This window comes from Camelus bactrianus, chromosome 2, assembly GCF_048773025.1.
Source record: "Camelus bactrianus isolate YW-2024 breed Bactrian camel chromosome 2, ASM4877302v1, whole genome shotgun sequence".
Lineage (NCBI taxonomy): Eukaryota > Metazoa > Chordata > Mammalia > Artiodactyla > Camelidae > Camelus > Camelus bactrianus.
The window spans coordinates 101,821,814-101,847,395 of NC_133540.1; the positions used below are offsets into that span (position 1 = coordinate 101,821,814).

The 25,582-nt window shown below is 38.9% G+C and overlaps 1 protein-coding gene across 3 annotated transcripts; it reads right to left on the reverse strand.

Annotated features, from left to right (window-relative positions):
- Positions 1 to 2,213: 2,213 nt before the first annotated feature.
- NIPAL1 (NIPA like domain containing 1) lies at positions 2,214 to 25,354 on the reverse strand. 3 transcript variants are annotated; one of them, XM_074348333.1, is made up of 7 exons: positions 25,172 to 25,330; positions 18,241 to 18,304; positions 17,208 to 17,474; positions 12,506 to 12,562; positions 8,590 to 8,680; positions 6,458 to 6,618; positions 2,214 to 5,954 (listed from the first exon to the last, which is right to left on the reverse strand). In XM_074348333.1, exons 3-7 carry the CDS (start codon positions 17,374 to 17,376, stop codon positions 5,335 to 5,337), a joined length of 1,098 nt encoding a protein of 365 aa, XP_074204434.1. In that variant the 5' UTR covers positions 17,377 to 17,474; positions 18,241 to 18,304; positions 25,172 to 25,330; the 3' UTR covers positions 2,214 to 5,334. The 3 variants fall into 3 exon arrangements, with proteins under 3 accessions (XP_074204434.1, XP_074204429.1, XP_010960893.1); XM_074348328.1 differs by having other exon boundaries at positions 18,241 to 18,393; positions 25,172 to 25,316; XM_010962591.3 differs by lacking the exon at positions 18,241 to 18,304 and having other exon boundaries at positions 25,172 to 25,354.
- Positions 25,355 to 25,582: the final 228 nt, after the last annotated feature.

A 25,582-nucleotide genomic window follows, 5' to 3' on the forward strand; every position in this document is an offset into this window, starting at 1 on the left:
GTGTCTGTCTGTCTCAGTCCTTGCTGAGAAGACTGAATCCCTGAATCACTTAAGTTTGCACCCTGCAATCCTGCGATCCCAGACTCTCAAAGCCTTCCCCCGCTTTTTTTTTTCTGTGCATGCAAGGTTACTCAGGAGGAATTAAATTCAAATAAGGTAACAAAGGTGAAGTTCAAGGTAGGTAACAAAGGTAAATAAAACCCACTTCTACCCATAAGAGTTTATTTTCTGCCTGTTTCCTGCAAGGCTTGCGGATTAACACCCGAGCCTTCCCACTCCGTGGTATGAGAAAAATAGTGATCTCTTTTACTCAAATACATTTTTATTTAAACTCTTCTAGTAATATAATGAAATGTTCATAGTGAAATCAAAGGCAAAAGATAATTGAGAGAGAAGGTGACCTTCTGAGCTGCAGGGCTAGTTTGTCCATTTGTGGTCTCTGAGACAATCTGTTTTATTTGGCTTGGGCTATGGGATGTCCTTGAGTTTATTTTTTAAGTGTTTGTTAGGCACAGTTAACTCAAGAAGGGGCCATATACTTTTACCCAGGATCCATCCCAGGGAAGATTAGAGACTTTATCCACAGATACTAAACAATCAGCGCCCTGTGTTTGGTTTCTGTGGTCCCTATAGAAGGCATTCACAAAGCAGCCCACAAGCCTTTGGGCCAGGCTGAGTTGCATGCTGGCAGTCAGGAGTCACTGGTGGGATCACAGAAGGCAGAGGGTGGGAGGGGATTCTGGGAACGTGGTACTGAGAGCATGGCTCTTACCTCCACTACCAACCCTGTCCGTCTGCTTCCCTCCAGTCAAGTAGTGGCTGGGGACTACACGTGACTGGGTGGGAGGGAGGACTGTGTGGTCTTACGAGTGTCTGTGCAGAAAACTGGTGTGAGGCCTTGTCTCCCGAAGGCCGGACAAGCGTGCGAGGCTGACAGAACTTGGCTTGCAAAGATTCCCATGTGCTCCATCCTCAGCCACAGGGGAAGCTCTGCGTGTGAAAACTGAAATGCCTTCTAACCCAAAGCTTTTCTCCCATACGAATGATGTTTATGGAGATTCAGTTTTCTCTCAAGAAGGAAGGTTGTTTGTGATTTGTAACTGAAGGGGGACAAGCTCGGCTCTCTCAAAAAGCTTTTTTTTGTTTGTTTGTTTGCAACCAAAGCTTTCCGTTGGAAAAATACGTTGTTTATTGTTATAGATAAAATGTAAGCCTCTAACCTAAGCCTACCTCTTAGAGACTTCCTGTCTACCGCAGCCAGGGCGCTGAAACGCTTGGTGTGTGCGAACACAGCTTGCTGGGGAGGACTGAAGTTGGTTCTGGCTGCTGAGATGAGTTCCACCAAGGCCTCCTTAGACGTGCCCGCGCTCAGTGGAGTGGGTAGCTTGGGGCGTTGCAGGGCTTGGATTCTGGTCCTCATTCTGGCTGGCCCTGAGTAACTATGTGACTTAGGGGACTGCGTACGTTTTCTGTTTCTTCATTTATAAAATGGCAGGAAAGAGAGGGGTGTGGGACACAAGTAAGAAAGAGGCCTTTTGTACCTAGACAATTCCATACAAACATGAGTTCAGAACAAAACGAGGGAAACTGCCAAAGTCACGGTGATGCAGTTAATACTGAAGCACAGTGTTAATTAGTTCCATGGTTAGAAGGAAACTCACTGAGGGTTTGTAAATCCAAGTTTTAATGTAATGCAGTGCTACCAAATATTGTTATGCTTTCTTCCTCTCTCTCTGCTGTTTCAATTTGCTGAGAGTTTGTAAATTTATTAACTGGGGATTGAACCGAGGACCTCGTGCATGCTAAGTGTGTGCTCTACTACTGAGCCCTGCCCTCACCCCTGTAAAAGTCAATTTAAAATAATGCAATGCTACCAAGTATTTTTATAATGCTTTTACTTCTCCGTCTCTTTATTTTTTTTAAATTCTAAACTGAGGGGAGATTTCATTACACTGACTGCTCGATAAAATTATCAGAAGATAAGACCTTCTCTACCTTTTGTTCAGGTGCCAGATCAGTTATACAGAGATGGTTTTGTGGAGAGCCTTTTTCTAAAACACAGATTTTAATGTCAAGGAAAATGATGAAGCCAAATTAGGTGAAGTGCAGATTTTTTTCTTAAACCTCAAAACTTGCTTTTAGTCTCTAAACAGGGATGTTTGTTTCATTACATAAATTTAACTTCAATAAACTAAAACTTGAACTCCAACAAACATAATTAAACCACATTATTTTATTGCAAAGGAAAAACATACAGAAACATTAATTTAAAATTTGTAAACTTTCTAAAATGAACAGTATTTATAGATTGAAAATAAGGAAAGTTTCACTGTCATAGTTATTTCAAAATATTTGAAAACATTTCATATATATCCACATAAACTACTTCTCCACAAAGTTTTGTTGGGATGTGATGATTGCATTTAGTTCAGTTTTACCGAGAAAAATAGATTATTTTTGTCAGAATCATTTTGGGTTGTTGTTGAGATAGTATACTAATGGAATTCATTTTCATTTGGGTTATTAAAAATGAGCTAAGGTGACACGAATTGAGAAAAGGATGTATGAAAACTGGCAACTAATGGGTCTAACCTATCTAGTAATAAGACTATGAGAATTAAAACACTGATTCAAAGAAAACTAACTTTTATTAAATGCCTCAGTATCAGGCATGATACGGGTGCTTTCCATGTAAATGTATTTGATTGAGCACTCTTAAAACAAAAATGTTAATTCCATACTGCCAAATCTAAAGGGTTTTATGAACATTCTGCAATCTGAACTAAAAATAAAATCACTAATCATTGACCTAAGAATAAATTGAAAAATAAAATGAAACTATTGTATTTACAGAATTAGGAAAAGCTTTCAATTTGTCTGTGGAAGGACAGCTTTGTAATCCTTAATGACACATGTACAGATATTCACATAATAAATCTTAAGATACCTATGTGACGAAGTATATATATTAAAATATATAAACATCCGAGGCTACCAGTTAAGACTAACACAGTTTGAATACAGAGATCCAGCATTTTATTCTTCCTTGGACAACATCTTCCTATTTGGGAAAAATTACTCTGGATTTTGGCTTTGTAACATTTTTGGTTTTTCAATGTATTTGCCCATCAGGGATTTTTAGAGCTTTTCAAGTGTTTCATTGTTTCTCAACATATTTCAAGTCATTAAATCTTTCTCAGACTTTCCCCTGGGCATACATGTCAACACCAGTTCATTTTCCAACCCAGGGTACACATGAGTTCTTCTGTTCCAAGAACCTTCAACCTGGGCACAATACACTGAGGGCAAAGCAACATTTGACATGAAAATTCAGTACTGTGGAGAACCATCCCAGCCGCAGGTTGGATGCCGTTAATTTCCTCACCAAGAAGGTGTCCTGAGAAGTCAACAGTTTCAATAAAAAAAAGAATTTCTCCAACTTTCAAATACTACCTTTTCAGAAAATACTTCTACAGACTTGTGTTCATAGCTTACATATCTGCTATGCAATCAAGGTGAAACAGCAATCAACAGAGTAAACATGTGTCTGACCTGAGTTATCAACCCATGAATCTTCCATGGATTCTCAATTTTCAAAAGTTTGGAATGCACTGAACTGCACTCAACACTAAACGGTGCCACAGAGACCGTACCAGCACTGTAGGAGTGCGATCAGCTCAGGTCATCACCGTGATCATCAGTCATGATTCAGCAGAACTAGGGGGAAATGCTAAAGTCACCTGAATAGAATTCCAAAGAACAGAATTTACATTATTACCCAGGATCGACACGCTAGATTACAAACAAACAAACAAAACTAATAACATTTGATGTTAGTAGAGAGAAATCCAGTCAGCCTGAAGGGTTTTTTTCTGTTTTTTAATGTCACAATTTTTGGGTTGGGATTTTTGTTTTGAGAGAAATAAGCTTAGTCTAGAAATAGGAATTGATTTCTTCTCCATTAAATCAATGAGTGATGAGTATCTGTCCGTAAATGTTAAAGACCACCACAGATGTTATTGCTGCTACGTACTTGGAGACAGGGAAATTTTACGGAGGCTTTAATATGAAAATGTATTTTCGTGTAATAGTCCCTGAGGTCTTAATATTTTGTTTTCCAAGATCTTAACTCCCCTTCCTAGCCTCCCAAAACACTTATCAACAAAATGTATGGAAAACATGGTCAGGATGAAATTCAACAGAAAAATACAATTTACCACTTATTGTGGTAGGATATGTATATTTTTAAAAAGGTTAGTAACTAATTATGATTTCCTTAATAAATGTGAAAGTACCAAATTTCAAGACGACAATTATAACTTATTTAAGTCTTTCATAAAGATTTTTCTTGTTTCCAGTCCGTGGAAAATCCACCCTTTGGGGATTAAACCTTTGAGAAAAACTGAAGTGTACAGTATAATCCTAAAATAATGTAGCAGTTACTTTGTGAAAGTCTTTACATCAACAAGAAAAAATTACCCTTGGGATAACAGGAAATGTAAAGAACAAAATTAATATAAGGAACTTCAAAGGTGACATCACTTGGACTTCTCCAGAACTCAATTTTGTCCTATATTGTTCAGGTCTGAGTTAAAAGAACCTGTGAATACAATTGTTTACATTTGTTTTTGTTTTTGTTTTTGTGAAAAGGAAAATTCTGTTTCATTTACCTAAGATTTGAAATGTTTCTCTCCCTCCTCCATTCTCCCCTTTTTAATTGATAATTAACTTCTATAATATGTCAATAAATTGCAGTTCATAAGCCCTTCATGGGTACGTGTGTCTTGCACATTCTAGCCCACCAAGGAGCATTTCCAACATGCCTGTTTTTTTCTTTAATGCTCTACCCTTTAGCTATCTTGTTTAGAAAGAAGTTGTAGAAGGAGGAGGAAGCTTCAATGATCTCACTTCTCAGTTTTAATCATTTGAAACTACGACTCATTGGAGAATGATGATTGATAGTCTGCCTATCAGCACACAGTTGAGTTTATCTACTAATTACTGAGAAATTAAGAATAGCAGCCAAAGAAATGAAGAGCCACCTGGCAGAGCCAAACATACTGTGCCCAGAAGAAAGAGATTATTGTGAGAGTCATCTAACGCTTTGACTTGTTTTATGCTTAGGAAGTATTTCAAGTTTGCAGAAATGAAAAGCAGCAGAAGTCTTCTCTGATTTTCAAATTTGATGTCCAAAAATGAAGGCATTTATGTTTGGCCTCATGTCTAAATTATTAGTTAGAACTTTAAAAATGCCAGCTTTGCTAATAATTCTTCCAAGAATCAGGTTTTCCTTCTCCTCTCCGAGTGGCTCACAGTGGTCAAAGTTCAGGCTTTCTAGGATCTTTGGTCCTCAGTCCTGTTAAACAAGATAATGTCATCCTCGAATCCTGAGGTTGAACATTCCACATTCTCTAGTAAGACATATTTGTCTTCATTGCCATTCAGAGAGAAGACTTCCTTCTGGGTAGTGGATGTCAGGTCGCTCCAGGTAATGTCAGTGTTTTTAAAAGCATGTAGAAGGAAGATGCCATTGATAATGGTGAAAAACCCACTCAGGGTCCCAATGATATCTCCAGCTTTCATGCCATACCATTCTTGGAATAAGATGGCAGAGCAAGTCACTACCATGGACGTGAAGAACACATAATAAATGGGAGTCACAAGAGATGTATTAAAGGTGTCTAGTGCCTTGTTGAGATAGTTAATCTGTGTCGTCACTGAAAGCACAAGTACAGCCAGCAAAACAAAGACCAGGGGATGCTTGTAAACTGGCTTCCATGCCAAGAGCTCCTTAATGGCAATCCCCAGGCCCTTGACAGAAGACACTGAAAACGCTCCAATCAATGAACAGATTGAAATATAGACCAATATATTGGTCTGTCCTTTCTTGGGAGCCACAATCAAAATCAGCACCAAGGAGATCACAGTTACGATCACAGCAAAGGAGATAAATCCTGTTAGGAGGAGAAAAGAATTAAACCTCTGAAAACGCTAATAGGATTTGTGAAATCTTGTTAGTTATGGAGCATGGGTGTGTTCTAGAAAGAGAAGTGAGATTAACTTAAAAACAGCAGTAACAACAGTTTGCCGCATAGCTCTCAGTATTTCACAAGGGACTTTCACAGACATATCATCTGAACCTCAGAGATAACACTGTGAGGTACAGCAGAGACTGTTTGACTTTTTATTTCAGAGGGAGGAAGATGCTGTTTGGGTTGGAGTGTAAGTCTGGCTTCTCCCAACCCCATCCCTTCCTTTCATTCTGCAGAGGAGAAGCTTCGACACAAAGTAAGTCGTGTCACATTTTCAGAAGACTTGAGCTACTCAGTCAAACCTGAGTGCCTCTCAACCCACAGCTAGGCTTGAAGGAAGCCTATTACAACATTATTACATATTCATTTGATGAGGAGAGAAAGTGGAGCAGAATTTGAGTGTTTCTTTCGGTTGAATCACAAACCTGGGTCTCTCAATTTCAATTCCATTTCATGCAGAGAAGTGACTTCCTCTTCCTGTGGGGCATGGATAACCATCACAGTTGACCCCAATATACTTAATATGCAGCCTATTTTCCCATGAATGTTCAAGTGCTCATTTAAAAAATAGGAAGACAGTATTGCACTGTGGAAAGAGCAAAAAAAAAAAAAAAAAAAGAATCACTCTGGTTTGATGACCTTTTGATTCCACTGCAGCTCAAGGCATCACACTATGGTACATGCCACTTTGTATCCCAGTAACTAATTTGAAATCACCGTGTGTTACGGAAAAACCTGATTAGTTTTAAAACTCAGACATGATGGTTAAGTTAACCTGCTTAACTGCTTCTGGATCTGAAAAACTATAATAGGCATTCTATACCCCTGTAATTTTCTCATGACCTTCTAAGAGGTCCCACTCAGTTCATTTTCAATTTTCCCACCTTCTCCTGTAAAGCCAAACACAATGGAAGATCTTTTACATCTTATTGGCATGATACATTTAGAACATGTGTGCTCATGAAAACTTCAAAGAAAGATACATGCCTAAAGAAGAATTACTCTTCTCAGGGCTCATATTTTGCTAGGAGACACAAGTACAACCACATAGGTTGTCAAAATATTAAAATATTTCCTTACCAGCTGCTATTGCCCTGGTACATTGACCTATCCAATGCTCCCACTACTTTGGTTGCCATTTCCTCAGGAAGTTCTAGGTTGGCACCACCACGGACACCAGATTATGCCATCCTGCTGCTCTACCAGTAGGTCTGCTGTGGCACCTGCTCCTAATGCCCTGGCACTCCGGCCAGGGCATTATCAGTATCCATTTGCACCCAAAACTGTGGTCAATTACCAGCTGCTTTCTTAGAGTCGCCCCCATGTGGCCACTCATGAGGACTGCAGCCTCCGCAAAAATACTGCTATGACCAATAGCTATCATTCATCCAGTAGACAGGGTTCTAGCGCTTTATGTGTATTGACTCACTTAATTCTTCTAACAATCCGACAAAGGTGAAAAGAACTGGGTAGGCCAAGTCATAAGCTTTCTTCTAGGGGTTGATAGGGAACAGAGATAAAAGGAAAAGAAAAAGACAACAAACAAAACAGTTGCTTAGCTACAAAATAAGAGTTCATGGGCTCATGGAACACACTCATTTGGGATCATAATAAAGACCAACTCAGAAATATCAGATCCCCAGTCTATTGACAGGAAAATGATTCCTGTGTCCAGTACTAAAGGAAACTAAGACGTCTCCAAACAGAAGTATCCAGCAGACAATGCAAGACTTTTAGTGAGAGTTGAAATTTAACCCAAACCCCATGCTTTTTTAAAGGCCTCTTATAACCACAGTCATTAACCACTATGACAACAGAAAGCATGAAAAGGGCTGTGGCAATTTGTTCAGGTGAGAGTGGGGAAAAAAATCTGCTAGGCTTTGTTGAATGGTCACAAATAAACCACACAATTACTTTATGTTTAGCAGGAAACCAGGTACACTCTCTTACAGGTTTTCTAAATAACAAGACAATGTATCTCCTATTTTTACTGCTATTTATTGTGTAGTCTTCTCAAATTATTTTTGTGATTTTCAAAATTTTTGTTTTGCAATATGCTTAGCAGTATACTTCTTGTGTTAAGTTTATCATGGTGTTAAAATCCCTACAGGAGCAAAGCTCCTTACTGCTCACTATGAATGACTATCCAGACAGGCCTTTCTTAATTATGCCCTAGAAGCAAAGGGAAAGTGCTGATACCACAAACAACATAAATTCTGTCCACTTGCAAGCATCACCACTTTTTGCATGATTTATGCACTTAACTCTCAGTGAGAAGCTTATGCTCATCAGTCTCTACAAGTTTTTTCAAGTAATATGTTTTAAAACTTCTGAGGACCTTAATTACTCATAGAATAAATGGAAATTCCTTAAGATTTCTAGTTTACCTTTAGCTATCTTGTCACTCATCCTTTTGCCATAGAGACAGGTTTTTCCTATTAACAAAAGGTTTCTGAAGTGTGCCCTATTCAGGGTGATGCAGTGTCTCAGGATTTGTTTTGTATTATATAGTATTTACATTTTGATCACATTTGTAAATTTATAACTGCTCACGTACCTTATGAGAACACTCAGAGCGCCCAGTGGGGTGACCAAGGTGGCAGGTGCAAAAGCATAAGCTGCAAAATTAGCAGCCTCTCCTGCTCCCACTGGAAAGCAAGCAGCAGGATTAATACAAAAGATGGGCTTATTTATCCTCAGAGAAAAACAAACGACACTTGGAAAGCAGTAGACTTTTATTCCAAAGATGCTGATAGATCTAGCAAAAAGGAATAATTTAACCTCTTTTATGGAAGGTAGAGATGGTTTGGTATTAAAAGGATGCAGATAACCACTTACAGCAGCCAAGACATGGAAACAACCTAAATGTCCATCGACAGATGATTGGATAAAGAAGTTGTGGTATATTTAGACAATGGAATACTACTCAGCCATAAAAAAGAATACCATTTGCAGCAACATGGATGGCCCTGGAAAATGTCATTCTAACTGAAGCAAGCCAGAAAGAGTAAGAAAAATACCATATGATATCACTCATAAGTGGAATTTTATAAAAAGACAAATAAATTTATATATAAAACAGAAACAGACTCACAGACACAGAAAAAGACTCACAGACATAGAAAACAAACTTATGGTTACCAGGGGGGAAGGGGATGGGAAAGGATAAATTGGGAGTTTGAGATTTGCAGGTACTGACTGGTATATATAAAATCGATAAACAAGTTTATACTGTGTAGCACAGGGGACTATATTTGATATTTTGTAGTAGCTTATCATGAAAAAGAATATGAAAATATATATATATTCATGTATGACTGAAGCATTGTGCTGTACACCAGAAATTGACACAATATTGTAAACTGTGACTATACTTCAATAAAAAAAAATTTTAAAAAAGGATGCAGATAAACTTTAATTACCTGGTGATGCAAACTCAACTAATGTAAAAAGTGGTGACAGATGGATATTCATTTTAAATGATCTTCAATAATGCTTTTAGTTACTTTACTACCAGAAACATATTTGGTCACTCTGATGAAATCTAGTAGAGGTAGCTTGGGAGTAAGCAGAGAATTATTCTGTTTGTTTAAGAATACCTACTGCTATGCAAATTAACAGTAAAGCCACTTGTAAAATGGGAATGCTTTCTAGAGATCTGCTGCCTAGGCAGGGGGTGGGCAGAGATGCCTACAGCAGGCCCGGCAGTCAGGTATCTGCGGACTGCAGAAGATCTACAATCAAGTAACACTATCTTAGTAGCCCAAGGAGATCCAACCAGCTGTTTGAAGGTCCTAACAATGTACTCCTGTAATCTTTGTCTTATCTGAGGAACTCTAGACTTCCATGAGATACTGCGATGCAATTAACTTCCAGAGTGAGGGAAAATCCCTTTAAGAGCCCAGCACTTGTATTGGGGCCAAATTATTCTCATGGGTCACCACTGGGACACTTGCCCACAGAATGTAGTATTTCCCGCTGCAAACGATGTCAAGCAAATACTTATTGTAGAGAGAGCTTCTGCAACAGATGAATGACACCAGCACACTTTTCCTTGTTCCTTCTGGCTGCTATCCACACCACTCTCCCCACCCCCGCCCCAACCCCAGCTGAATGGACAGGAGGACTCAGCTTTAAAACATCATAAAACAAATTGAAACTTACAGAAAAGAACAATGAGGAGGCTGCTCTTCTAAGAACAACAATGGTAGGGTTTTTTTTTGGAATAGTAAGGGATGAAATAAAATTCAGATCTTATGGCAAGACGAGAAAAATTTAAACATGAAGTTTTTCTTTGCTTGTTTGGGCCTCCTCCATCCCGTTGTGTTTTGTGCCTCCACACTTACTAGACTCCCTTAGGAGATAACCTTCCTTCTGAATCTTGGAAGGGCCCACTACTCTCTTTGTAATTACAGCTCTGGATTGTGTAAACTGTCAATTAGACATCATTTATTGTATAGCCCCCTGTCTCAAAAACTTACATAACTGTGCTTTGACCTCTAACAGGTGGAACATTTCTCTTTCTAAGAGGCTGTTGCCAGGTGATAATCCTCAATTTGGCACGAATAAAAATTTCCATTTCTCTCTTAGATTGACTAATCAATTTCCTTCATCGACATAAGCTTTCTTGAATACTGCCTATTATTTATATTTTTATCTGTATAGACAGCTTTCCAGGAAAATATTGATGTCATGGTTAAAGTACTGTTAAGTTTGTTGCTAGATAAAATCTCTAATGTCGAAGACTTGTGCTTTTCTCTCTTCAACATGGGCGTAAACTTTATGTATGATGATAATACAATGATAAATGTAGCCACATAATATTCTCCTATTTTCATTCTATTGTATGGAGAGACACGAGAGAGAGAAACAGAGAGAAAAGGAGAAAGAATCTTCCAAATATTTATTTGAAATCTTCCCAGTACACTCCCTGACAACTTTCACTCAAATAAAGTATAAAAACACCTTAAAAATGGAAAAAGCTATACAAATTTAAATTATTTTTATTCATCATCCTCTCAGCAGGTACGGCTAGGGGGTCCCTGGAGGAAATGAACCAGATATAGCTTTTTGACACAAGAGAAGCCATTTCTAGCCTAAGCCATTCTGTGATCTCAGCCTGACCACAGTGCGTGCCCTTCAACAGGTCTCAGTGATAATGATCTTAAGGGAACAAAAGAACAAACTGATATTAGGCAAGAGAAGTAACAATAACAAAGATGATAAATCAGTTATAAAGACTCCCAGTGCTGTTTCAATGGTAAAGATTAGCCTGAAGCCCTCTGTTGAGCTGTTTTGCAGAATTTCCAGTGCTCAACCACCTGATCAACTGGAGCCTAAGGGATGATGATGACCTGTTCTGACCCTCAGAGACTTCCATCAACTAAAGCTTGGACTCTGTCAACCTTTACCCCAATTCTGTGCTGAATTCTCCTCTGCTCAAGCCCCTTCATGAGTTCGCACGTACCCTTAAGCTTAAAACGTCTGCAACTTGCTGTTTCGGGAGACACTGCTTTGGGAAAGATCCTAGGGTTCTCCTTACTTGCTGCAAGTGATAAATCCTTCCTTCTCCAGCTCTTTGGCTTGACTGTGTCTTTTGCCTCAACCCCTGCCAAGAGGCGAACCCACTTTTTGGGTAATAAGGCTTTTAGATACCACCGCTTATTAAAGAAAAGCTATCCAGTTCTTTCTCATACCAGGATCTCAAAATACTGAAATGTGTTACTTGCTACAGGAAGATCACTGGAAGTTTTAAGGCTTCTGGCTGCTGAGGGAGATGGCTGGCAAGTGGTGTGAAACTGCAGTTTATGAGGGCCTTTGAAGTTTTAGGCTTGGGATTCGAAAAAGTTCAGAGTCAGGAGGGAGCTCTCAATCTGCAAAAGCATCTGAGGGAGAGAACACTACCTTCTCTTTGGATGTCACATTAGCATCAAGAAAGAGCTTTCATATCCTACAAAGTCTCATTTAATCCTCAGGGCAGGTCTAGGAGGAAGGAGATCGGGAACAAGCTTCTTCTCTCCATTCGTTCAGCGCTAAGCAGCCCGAGCGTACATTTGTTTATCCATGTTTTGCTCCTGGCCAGGCAAGTGTACCCATTTCTTAGCAAATTTGCAGCTCAAATAGTCACATATCAAATTAGGAGTTGGGAAAATGTGAGAGGAAAGCATTTCCCTCAATTGTTACAGGGACTAAAACACAAGAGAAGGAGAATTTTGTGATAAAATGTAAGATTTCAGATGTTAATTTGCCCCCTTGCATTCCAATACAGTATTGAGACCATAGAGATCGGCGGAGGAAAGAGTAAAAATTAATTCTAAATACATGTGACTTATATAAGATATATGTGCACCAGAAAATGTCTAGACTTAAATGCCATCCTTACCAGGAAGATAAATTAATTGATTTTGAACGACTTCCACGTAATTTATTTATTATTTTGCAAGCAAACACTATTCTTGGCGTTAAGGACTTACTTGAGAGTAATCCTGCCCACCAGAGCCATTCCTTGAGGTAAGAATGTCCACCTTGTCCTAGAAAAATGATAAAAATAGAAAGTAAGTTCTAAAGTAGAGGAAGAGGGTTTGAGGGATTAATTTCTATGAAAGGTACTGGAATATGGTTCGAAAAAGCAAGATTTAAGGCGTACTCAGTTTATCTCATCTTTTAATTTATTTACTTGGTCATTTCCAGAGATCCTCTAAAGCTTTCTCTATGTCACCTTTGATTTCTACAGAAAGTAGGTTTTCTTCATTTGCAGGAAATTTTTATTTAGTCATCAGGTTTATTGCTGACTGGAAAAAAGAAAAAAAAGCACAACCTAAAAGTTGAGAATTATGTTTTGTTCGGCCGGACTTGCTGAGGGGTTGAGCCTGGGAGATACACTCTAAGGTAGCTCTGAGGGACTTCTCCAATAGGGAAAGGGAGGAGCCGGGATATATAGCAATTTTTGTTAGAAAAAAAATCCCACCAAAAATAAATAAACAAAAAAAACCAGTCGAAACATCAGAAGATTACTGTTAACTAAAGAAAACATATCAAGTTAATGAATTTAGCACTTCTCTATGTATGGGAATATACAAGAGTGTGGGCTCACTGAACTCACTAAATCATTCCTTTGTATCCTGTTTTCTTCGTCCTGGATCCCCTTAGGGGTGGCTCCAGTGGCTGGTAGCTTGATGGCCACAACATACTTCCTTTACTGATTCAGCAGGTGACATTCTTTGTCCACACAGTATTTAAGCCATTCAGAGGTGTGGACATAGAGTAATGTAAGCCCTAAATACTTTGTTTCAGCCACAGTTAAAATTAAAAGTCAGAAAACCATAAATCATAAATTAGATTGGTAACCTAATGAGGACCGTAAAGGGAAGTAGATGGCTGACATAAGAGCGCTGGAGATTTTGGATTGTCAATCAGAGAACGACGAGCATTAGCCACTTGGATTCTATCTATTCTCTACTTGGGCACCATAAAATTGACTTTGTGTCTAGTCTACTGAACAGGACAAAAACCTTTCCTAAGATAGAGAGTTATCCTCCCACTACTGTAATTTGCGACCTTAGGTCATTGTTATGTTTGTTCTAAAAAATGTAATGTTCTCACCAATTTTAATATACTTAATCTGGTGAATTTGACCTATCTGATCTGGTTGTAATTAAACTAAACAGGATATATTAGCTGTAAGGGTTATCTTGCAAGATAGTTAACTCTTTTCTCTCTCTCTTTCTTTCTCTTCTCTTTTTTTTTTTATTGAAGTGTAGTTAATTTAAAATACTGTATTACAAGTGCAGAGCAAAGTGATTCATTTATATATATATATAATATATATATATTATATATAATATATCATTTATATATTATATGTATATATATTTCAGATTATTTTCCATTATAGGTTATTACAAGATTTACTGAAAATAGTTCCCTGTGCTATACAGTAAACCCTTGTTGATTATCTATTTTATGTGTATTAGTTTGTATCTATTAATCCCATACTCCCAATTTATCCCTCCCCCATTCCCTTTCCCCTTTGGTAACTATAAGTTTGTTTTTGTCTGAGTCTACTTCTGTTTTGTATATAGATTAATTTGTATTATTTTTTAGATTCCACATAAGTTATATCATATATTTATCTTTCTCTGTATGACTGATTTCACTGAGTATAGTATTCTCTAGGTCCGTCTGTGTTGCTGCAAATGGCAAGATTTCATCCTTTTTTATGGCTGAGTAATATTAGTTATAAACATCCCCCCACATCTTCTTAAGCCAGTCTGTTGATGGACACTAGGGTTGTTTCCATGTCTTAGCTATTGTAAATAGTGCTACTATGAACATTGGGGTGCATGTATCTTTTTGAATTAGAGTTGTTTTTTTTTCTTTTCCAGATATATGCCCAGGAGTGGGATTGCTGGATCATAAGGTAAGTCTATTTTCAGTTTTTAAAGGAATCTCCAAACTGTTTTACATAGTGGCTGCACCAGTTTACATTCCTATCAACAGTTGAGGAGGGTTCCCTTTTCTCCACACCCTCTCCAGCATTTATTATTTGTAGACTTTTTGATGATGGCCATTCTGACGAGTGTGAGGTGTTACCTCATGTGGTTTTGATTTGCGTTTCTCTAATAATTAGTAATGTGGAACATCTTTTCATGTGCCTGTTGGCCAACTATGTCTTCTTTGGAGAGATGTCTATTTAGGTTTTTCTTCCTTCCTTCCTTTCTTTCTCTCTTTCTTTTTTGATATTGAGTTGTATGAGCTGTTTGTATATTTTGGATATTAATCCCTTGTTGGTTGCATCATTTGCAAATATTTCCTCCCACTCTGTAGGTTGTCTTTTCATTTTGTTAATGGTTCCCTTTGCTGTGCAAAAGCTTTTAAGATGATTAGGTCCCATTTTTTTTGTTTCATTTTTTTGCTTTTATTTCTTATGCCTTGGGAGACCAATCTAAGAAAATATTGCTACAATTTTTGTCTGAGAATGTTTTGCCTGTGTTCTCTTCAAGTTTTATGGTGTCATGTCTTATATTTAGGTTTTTAAACCATTCTATTCTTGTGAATGGTGTGAGGGAGTGTTCTAATTTCATTGATTATATGCCACTGTCCAGCTTTCCCAACACCACTTGCTGAAGAGACTCTCTTTTCTCCATTGTATATTCTTTCCTCCTTTGTTGTAGATTAATTGACTGTAGGTGTGTGGTTTTACTTCTGGGCTCTCCATTCTGTTCTATTGATCCATATGTCTGTTTTTGTGCCAATACCATACTGTTTTGATTACTGTAGCTTTGTTAACTTCTTTTTTAAAAATTAATTTATTATTATTATTATTATTTTTGTTAACTTCTTAAGATAAATTTCCAGAAGTGGAATTGTTAGGTTTTAAGATATTAACATTTTTAAGCCTTCTCAAATTACTCTCGGGAAAATTTGTACCCATTTATACTGTTCGAGCAATGTTTGAGAGGGCTACTTATCTCCCAAAGTCCCTTACCAACATAGGACATTATTTTTTTAAAGAAAATGAAACCTTATTAAAATAGTAGGCAACAACCCAGGAGCTCATTGTTATATAATTGGTATTTCTTTGGGTACTAATGAAATTATTTATTTGAGTATATTTATTGGCCATTTACAATTCTTATTCTGTGAGTTCCTTGTTTATGTGCTTTGTCTATTTTCTGTTAGGGTGCTAATCTTTTTATTATTGACTATAGTAACTCTTTACATATTGTGGATCTTAACCACACTTTGTCATATATTTTGAAATTTTTTTCCCTATATGTCATTTCCTTTTTAGTTTCAGTTAAGGCTGTTTCCATGTAGGATTTTTTTTTTCTTTTTTGGTCAATCCAGATAACTTCTTCCTTATATAGAATAGATTCTTCCTTTATCTTTATGCTTAGGAAGATTTTAAGTTTTTTTAAAGAGAATTTTATTTGAAATTTAACTTAAACTCTGTTGAATCTATTTTGCCGAGTGGTATAAAGTAGAACTCTTCTTACATTTTTCTCTATTTTTTTGCCAATGGTCTCAGTACTTTCGATTGAATAATTCATTCTTTCTCCTGTGGACTGAAATGCCGCTTGAAAATCATATATTAAATTCAATTATCTTTTATTATTTTGTCTATCTTAATGCCAGTACCAAACTATTTTACTCAATATATCATTATAGTATGTTTTATTTTCTGATAGTGCATATCTCCCCTCAATAGTACTCTTAATAAACTTGTTTCCACAATTCATGGTCATTTATTTTTCCCTAAGAACCTTAGCTCTTATATGATATTATTCTTGATAAGAATGAACAGAAAATTCATGGTTAATGGAGGATAGTCAAGCAGAGTTAAACAGCATCTGAAATGTCACTATAAATAGTAACCTAATTCTACTGCCATCCATTCATTGATTTGACAATATTTATTGGGTGCCAGCCACTATGCTAGGGAAGGTTCCTGCTCTTATCGAGTCCACTGTCAATAAACAAGTAAGCCTGTTGACAACAAGTAAAGAAGCAATAAACGTACAAGGATAAATTATTCCAGGCACAGTGAAGGAAGCTGTTAGTGCAGTGACACAGAAAAGCAGGGGTGGAGTGAGGGAGACCTCCCCAGAGAGGATGGTCAAGGAAGGCCTTGCTGGGATGATGATATTTTAGCTGAAGTCTCAAGAATGAGTTAGCCAAGTGAAAGGTAGGGAAGAGTTCCAGGCAAAGGAAAAGGCCTTGAGGTAGGAAAGAACTTGGTACATTCCAGGAACCAGAGAAAAGCAGGTGACAGGGAGGGCAGCAGAAGATGACGCTGGAGAGGTAACGTGGGTCATGTTAGGCAGGAAGTCAGAGACCATGAAAGAAAGTTTGGATTTTACTCTTAGTGCAAAGAAAAGCCACTGACATGTTTTAAGCAGGGGAGGAGCCTGATCTGCCTTTGAAGCCTGAAACTGCAGACTAAAGCTCTGAAAGAAGACCCATCCCTCACTCCGAAGCTCTTGAATTTTATTCTCACCCTAAAGGAGACACAGCTGGCTCCGTCCTGGAACGTGCCAAGAACAGTTGCTAAGAAGAGAGATAGGGGCTAAGACAGAGACAGTGAGATAGTTATTCCTGCAGCACTATGGTCTTACGACAGGATTATTTCTGCAGTAGAAACTTTAATTTGTTATAGTTGTGTCGGTTTCTTACCAGCTCTAGTAATGCCCTTGTTGGCCAGTTGCAAGAGGCCCTTTTTTTTCAAGATGAAACTGGAGCCAATAAAAATACTGGAACTTACTGCCAGTGCCAGGCCCACATAAAGACTGTATTTGTTTTCTGCACTTGCAGAAATGCTCAAGTTGGTTATGCTGGAATTCATGCCTTTGTAGAGGACGGGAGACGCCAGCAGCTGTGACACACGTGTGATCTCACACCAAGCCTGGGAGGCATTTGGACAGATCAGAGGCAGCACATAGCCTGGAAAAAGGGAAAGAGGGAAATGTCAACAAACGAAAGGGAGGTGCATTCATGTTTACCTTCTACAAGAAAGAGAAACTTGAGTGGTCGGTACTGGTTTGGGCCCAGCAGTTCGTCACAGTGCCTCCACACCCCCGCTGCCCTGCCCCAAGACAGCTGTTTCTCTCCTTCATGCTATCAGTGTGTCACCTGGAAAGCAGAAGCATTCGTGATGCCTAAATGTAGGAGAGGGCACAGCAACCCCGTCAGCCTAGAAATCACTGCATTACAGGGAACTGAGCTAACCCACTTCGGGAGGGATGAATTATGCATTTCAGAAAACGTGTTTAAAAGCGAGTTTAGTCTTCTGTACCACTTTCCTTAAAGAGAATGATATTTCAGGTCTACTAACTCACCTTCTCCTTAATAAAATTGAATCTAATAATAAAATGAATTAAACATCAGTAGGCTCTTTTTTCCTAAGCAGGATTCAAATAAACATGTAAATCCAGATCCATTATTAGAAGTGCTTTTTTTTTTGAGGCTAACACTAAAACACAGAATGAAAACATTTTACACCACGTAAGAAACTTTTCATAATCTGTTCTCCACTAGAAAAGCTGCCAACAAGGTGACACTGTGACTAGGTTTTTGGACCATCTTTTCAACTTTTTTTCCCCACTTTATCTACAAAACAGAAATAGACTCACAGACAGAGAACAAAATCTATGGTTACCAGGGGGTAAAGGGGATGAGAAAGGATAAATTGAGAATTTGAAATTTGCACCTCTAGGGAGTGATGAAAACGTTAGCTATCTTGATTGCAGTGGTGGTTTCATTGGTGTATACGTCTATCAAAATTCATCAAATTGTACATCTTAAATATGTGTAGTTTACTGCACAGGAATCATACCATAATAAAGGTATTTTAAAAAATTACCTAAACAAAAATGGGCAAAAAAAAAATTAATCAACTACAATTTTAGAATTCCGTCAAAAAAAAAATCAGTTCTATGTCTCAAAAATCTTAAGAAGGCATTTGAACAACAAGACAGCTTGACCAAATGATGTCTTAGAAACAAAAGTTTAAAAATGGGATCTATGCCTCCCTAGCAAAGCATCATGAAGTTATGTGAATTTTATCACGTGCACAGTTAAGAAACAACCATCAAGTCAACAGAAAGGTAAAATGATTGAATTCAATTTTTTCATGATTATTATTTATCTCTATAATTTGAAAATGAACCAACTTTGATTCAGAGATACAGGATAAATTCTGAGACAAAACTTCTAAATAGTCCAAGGAGAAATATATTACTTCAGGGATATTCTGTGGTAACCGAGGAATGTTTCGGTAAGAATTGTTTTAGTAAGAATTGTTGCATTTTTTCAAATAGGCTAGTCCTTAGCAATCTTGTCCCGGGTACTGTTCAATTCATCTAAACCCCAAGAGTGCAAAGCAATTTTTGGTAGTAAGAATTTCCGTTACATGAATTCTTGTGAAACCATCTGACCTGACTGCAGTAAATTCTGTGGCTGCGTTAGTGTTACTTAGTATGTAGTTAACATAACCATTCCAAAACTTTATCTCTGAAAACAGTGTGGGTGGATCTCATTTCAGTGAAACAATATTCCTTCTGAGCTGTTGACATAGCAAAATGTTCCCGACATTTTAGGGGGTGTGGGGGCCGAGGGTGACAGGGAAGAGCAAATAATCTTTGTTGCATTTTGTAAGTTCTCATCATTAAGTGAACATTCATGCTTCAAGTTTTATGGCAGGAAAAATAATAAAAATCTTGTCTAGTTACTGACCTTAGAACTTAAATTGTTTTATGTTTTGAGAGCACAGGAAGGAGAGAACCTACAGCAGATATGACTGAAGGAGGGGGTGGGGGAGTGACTGGCAGGTTGGTGGGTGCGGGGTGGTGCAGGGCAGGAGGGGAGAGATGGGTAAAGTAGAATGTGTGGGCCGGGACTTCGGGGCTGCAGAGGAATTAGAGGAATATCTCAAAATCAGAGTTGGCTTCTTAAGATTCTAGTAAGCAAAGTAATTCTCGAGGAGTTTAATCTGAATTTTACTCAACACAGAAAATCTATTACATTCCTTAGTTTTCATTTTAATAGACACTGTCAATAACCCTTTAAAGTGACTGTACCAATTTACACTCCTGTCAGCAGAGAGCATGTATGACTTCTTTGGTGTTATTATATCCTGATCTAAATATTGAATAATAAATATTTAGGAAATATGTGTCAGTTATAAGGAAGAAAATAATTCAATATACACCAATGTATCAACTACCCAATTAAAAAAAATTTGTTTGTATTATTTCATTTTGGGGGGGAGGTAATTGGGTTTTATTTATTTGCTTATGTTTAATGGAGGTACTTGGGATCGAACCCAGGACCTTGTACTTGCTAGGCACGTGCTCTGCCATTGCTATGCCCTCCCCGCCATCAACCACCCAGTTTAAGAAGTAAAACATTACCCTTCCAGGTAACAACTATCCTGATTTTGTCTAATATTCTTTTACTCTAAAAAAATAATTTCCTCTATAAGATTATATATTTAAATAATAAAGTGTTTAGTTTGCTTCTTTTTTGACCTTATGAAAATGTGGTCATATAGTATGTATTCTTCGGTGACTTGCTTGTTTTTGAGATTTATCAGTCTTGATGCATGTGGCTGTAGGGTTTGTTTTTTCCTCCTTGTTCTATAGAATTCCACTGTATGACAATCTCACCATTAATTTTTCTATTTTATAGTTGGCAGACATTTGTGTAATTTATAGTGTTTTTGCTCTTACAAACAGTATTGCTAATGTTCTCAATATGTTGAACCATATGAAATTGATGATATTTGACCATTTTTGACCCTACAGAAATAGCAATTTCGTATCATTCAATTTAATATGTATCTTCATATACAAGTGTGAACATCTACATACACATACATACACACTTTAAAAACAAAGTTGAATTTTCTACAGGGTTATATGCCTTTCCCCACCTTGAACTCTGTACTAAGTATCTATAATCCTGGACAAGGTGAATAATCACTCTTGGCTTCAATTTTTTCATCTGTAAAATGAGGGAGTTTGACTCAATGATTCTAAAGATCCCTTCTGTAATTTTATGGTTTGATAATAAGACATCTTGGTTCCCAAAGTAATTTACTTACAGTCCTGGCTGTTCATAAATGTTGTTGATGGACCAGCTCTAAATTCATAGGTACTTATAGCTGGAAGACATTTTAAAGAAACTGAAGCCAGGATATTAAGTGACCCGCCAAAGTCATGCAACTGCCAAAATTAGGGCTGGTAACCCATTTCTCAGGCTACTATTCTATTTCAGAAAAGTAAAAACATAAGGTATAAACAAAGACAGTTAAAATTTTTTATTAATGTTTACACAAAGATGAAATGCTCTGAATAATTTTTCAAGTCCTATTTATATATAGAGAATAATAATTTAAATTATCCAATTTATTGCATAGAGTAGGATATTTCATTTCTGAGAAGTCAGTGAATGCATACAACTACATTTTTAATTGCTGTAAGGTACTTCCAATTTGAGGAAATCATCATCTCATCATCTATTCTACTTGGTTAGTTTAATTATTATTCTGCAAACATTCTCACTTCCTTACCCTCCTGACCTGGGCAGAGTATTCTTCCCCTGATGTCAAGTTGGTGGCCAATGGGACATCAGTAGAAGTGATATAAGGAGAGAGTTTAAATGTACTTATGTGGTTGGATTTACTCTCTTGCACCTCTGTACTTGTCAGGAATAGAGCAACCCTGAAGAGCTGCTGCCTCTTCAGCTTGATCGCAGAATGAAAACACACAGCACACCTAAGCTCATCCCACATTAAGGGGCCAAAGCCAGGTGGGTATTTAGCCTGATGCAGAGTCACCCAGGTTTACCTGGTCTAGATCAGTCAACCATCAGCTGACCTACACATAAATAGGACTATATGACACATAAACAGAAATATGTGACTGTTGTTTTTAGCCACTGGGTTTGGGGTTGTGTGTTATGCAGCAGCAGCTGACTGATACACCTGCCTATTTATATTAGCAAAGGAAAGAATGAATTAAATCTCTGTAATTTATTTTCCAAATAGCAGCCAGTGCAAATTGGATTATGTCACTCCTCTGCTTAATTCCCCACCCCCCTTGATTTTTTTCCGCTGGACTTTTAAAAAGCTTTCCATGCTCAAAGCTTGCTCACTTCTGACATTACACTGCACTAGTCTCTCTCACTGTCTGAAACATCACTAATTTTTTTTCACTCTTTGATTCAATAAATATTTATTGAGTATCTCCTATCCGTTAGGCATTTTCTGAAGTTAGGGATACAAGAGGTAATAAAATACAATTCCTGCTCTGTTATAGTCATTCTAATAGAAGGAAATAAACAAGTGAACTAATAACTTCACAATATGCTCAGTGCCGTGGAAAGCAGTAAAGAAGCAAAGAGGATTTTTTTTTTTTAAACAGCATTAAGTGAAAAACCTCTCTGTTAAGTGTAAATGCAAAAACACTGACATGGGAATTTGCTTGAGGGGGTGCAAAGAACTGTACCACCCAGGCTGGCTAGTGAGAGCAGGGAGATAATATGAGATGAGGTCAAAGAGTACCAGGGAGCAGCATCAGACAAAATGACCCTTTAGATCAATGGGCCCAATCTTGTCATTTCTCCTTCCAAAATTTTACAATGGCTTTTCTTCTCATTCAGAAAAAAATCCACAATCCCCACCGCAGACTAGAAGGACCTACAGAATCCTGCCTCCAGCTATCTCTGTAACCTCACTCCCTACCCCCTTCTTTCATAGGCTAAACTCCATCTCACCTTAAAGCTTTTCAGTTGCCTTTACCTGTTAGTTGGTCCCAGAAGTGGCTGGCAGGGCTAACTCCTTCACTGAGCTCTCACTTAAAATGCCTTCTCTGCCCTTCCCATCTAAAGGGACTTCTCACTTTCCATCATACAACTTAATACTGCCAACCAAGCAAACTTGCTCTTACAGCTTAATGAAGCCTTGTAACAATGCTGTATATCCATATATCTATTTCATTTATTCACCCAACAAACCAGTTGTTGTTCCTACCACGCAGGGCACCATGTTAGGTATTCATTCATTTAACATTTAAATTCTTACTGAGCACTTCCTGTGTGCCCTGCCCTGTTCTGAAACTTGGTGAGATAGTGATCTGCAAGACAAGTAAACAGGCCTCTGTTCTCCTGGAGCTGACAATGCTCATGAGAAAACTAACAATGAAGCAGGAATAAGGGGAGTAGAATAGAAATGAGAAATACTTTTGAGCAAATTTGGGACTTGAGTCATAGTAGATACATCTACAGATAAACTCCGATAGCGCTGGGTAAGAAGCCCATTATTTCATTCAACCCAAATAAAACGGAGCAGATACTGTTGACTTTTTTAAAAAGTTAAAAACTTGTATCTCTAAACAAGATCATCCCATGATCAGTGTTGTCTGGAAGCCAAATATTCTATGAGGAGACTGTTGACCATCAGAATCCCTACATAAACTGCTACAATCAATAACATATTTTCTGAACAACCTTAGTGAAGAATTTTACTTCCTTTAAGCACTGGAATTTCAGCACTTATGAAATCTGTGGAAGACTGGGAAAACTCATGCTTTTAATCTTGTGCAAATCTGGAGAAAATCTTTTTTAGTGGAACATAAAAGAGGCTATATTTTACTTAGAAAATGCAGCTTGTCTTGATGGTAAAAATTATGTGCATTTGGTGGGATTTTGAAAAATGTTTATGATATCGATTTTTTTAAGAGTAAAATCTCAGAATCATTAAAATGTGTATCATTGCATCCAAGAGGCCAGAGAATGGGGATGGTCACCTACAGGAAAAAAAAAAATCAAAGGCTCAAATAATTCTGTGCTTGGTTTGATTGCTAGTTCTGAAAACTTAATCAGTTCTCTGGGCCTCTAGGAACAGACTGTCTGGCAAATCCCTGTCTACTAGAACCTAGGCCAATGTCTGGCACATGGGACTCCTGTCATTTGAATAAATGAACAAGTGAAAAATGGAGGCTTTACTCCTTGTCAGGCTCTGAACTGTGTGCTTCTTAGGTAAATCCCAGCTGCATCTATTCCTCACAACTCTAAACTGTAGGCATTATTCCCAGTTTCTAGACGAAGACTTAAGGAGGCTGTCATAGCTGAGAAGACTGGAAGCAAAGCCTAATCTCTTCCCATTACTTACAATGATTCTGATTTCTCTCAAGTCTTTGCCACCAGTCTCCCACTCAATTAATTACCACAGTTAATCCCAGTTATTAAGCATCAAGTTTGAATACTTCTTGTTGAAACTAAACGCATGAGCAAAGCAGGAAAACCATCCTTAAGTTCAAACAAGTGGTGTAATTCACACAGCCTCCTTACTTACAGATCCTTCGGTAAACAAGGGTTGGATGTATCAGTAGTCTGACTTACTGGTTTAGGAATTTTTTAGACAAAGGTCACACAATCTGACTATCTAGGAAATAATTCCAGATCCAGCTGCCTTAGTAACCACTTCCAAAACCTCGGCTTTTGAATAGTTTGTGAATTGTTCAGGCATTTTTCTTTCTTTGTGTTCTTTCTTTCTCCTTCTGGCACAGTTTTGACTAGTTCATTGACTTTATTTTTCTTTCCTTTTCTTTTTCTAAAAACTCCCCGCATTAAGCAATAAGATAGGAGAGCCAAAAGGAGAGAAAACCGGGGAAATTACCAGCAATTTTGGAGAAGTAGAGTTCTTGCCACGCCTCTCACTGCCCCCTCACTATTTACGTTCCTTACCAGATAAATTAGAAATCGGCTTTCCCCTGGACTCTGAAAACTGAAAACTGTCGTTTCAGTTGATACACTTCAGTTCAGAGCCGTCCGCACTTCCCTCCACCCCCGCCGCGGGACCCCGGTCCCTACTTTTATCTAGATTCACAAGGGCGTTCTGTATTGAGGCTGTGGAAAGCCTGCCAGTGTTGTAAACACCTAGCAAGGGCAAGGGGCGGCACCCTGAGATTTTACAGGACTTGGGTGGCGGCGGAAACCACAGACCACAAAGCTGTGAAAAACCTGCCAGTGACTGAGCCCAGTTCCTGGTCTCCTCTGCTCGCCTCCTGCCTTACGTGGCTGCACAGTCAGACACGAGGCTGCTGGGGTTGGAGACGTTTTCATCTCGAAGGAAGAAGGGAGGTGTGGGTGGCCAAGACTTATCCACGCCTTTCCCCAGGGGTCCAAGGCGCCAGACTCTCCAGTGTGTGACCCTCGCCAAGCCCTGGGCGCAAGACCGACTCCCGCCGGTGCCGGGGCACGCCCTCTGCCCATTGGGTGACGTTGATCACGGACTCTGGAAGTGAGTCTGAGTCAGTAGAAGCGTGTCTTTTCAGCCGAGCCTTGGGAGTTTTCCCACACCTCCCGGAGTACCCCGTCACGATACTCAGGCTCTCCGTAATTTACATAGATCTGCCTTCCGGACTAGAGTAGGAGCCACGTATGTCTAGTTCGACTCAGGCATTCCCACAGAGTCTGGCGTATTGTAGACGCCAATAAATATCTGTTGACCAGCTGATTGGCTGAATGACTGAATAAATGCATGAATGAGTGTTTAAGAGTCCGTGTATTCCTTTCTGGTCGCCACTGTCTCATCGCCACCCCGATGCCAGGTCCCCCTGCTCGGGGCAGACACTCACCTTCTCGACAGGGCTCTCCAGGCGGTAGCCTCACCTGTCCTCCCATGGCCCCTACGGGCTTCCTGGGCGCAGAAGCTCGTTCCTCACCCACCTGGGCTTCTCCTTCTCCCCATGGACCAGCTTTCGGGCAGAGCCGCTGGGTCTCGGGCTGGTCTGAGCAGACCCGCCCTGGCAGCCTCAGCCAATGGGGGTGGCGGGGTGGGGCCTCCGCGCGAGCCACGCCCCCGAGGTCCGAGGGTTGGGCTCTAATTCTCCCCACCGGGCTGCGGCGGCCGCCCCAGGGCACAGGTGGGACTGGCGGGACTGCCGCAGGAGCCAAGCAGTGCAGAAGCACAGACACGCCTCGCAGGGTAAACTCGCCTCTCGGAGCGTGGAGGCCGCCGGGCCAACTCTCAGGGAATTTGGTGGAGT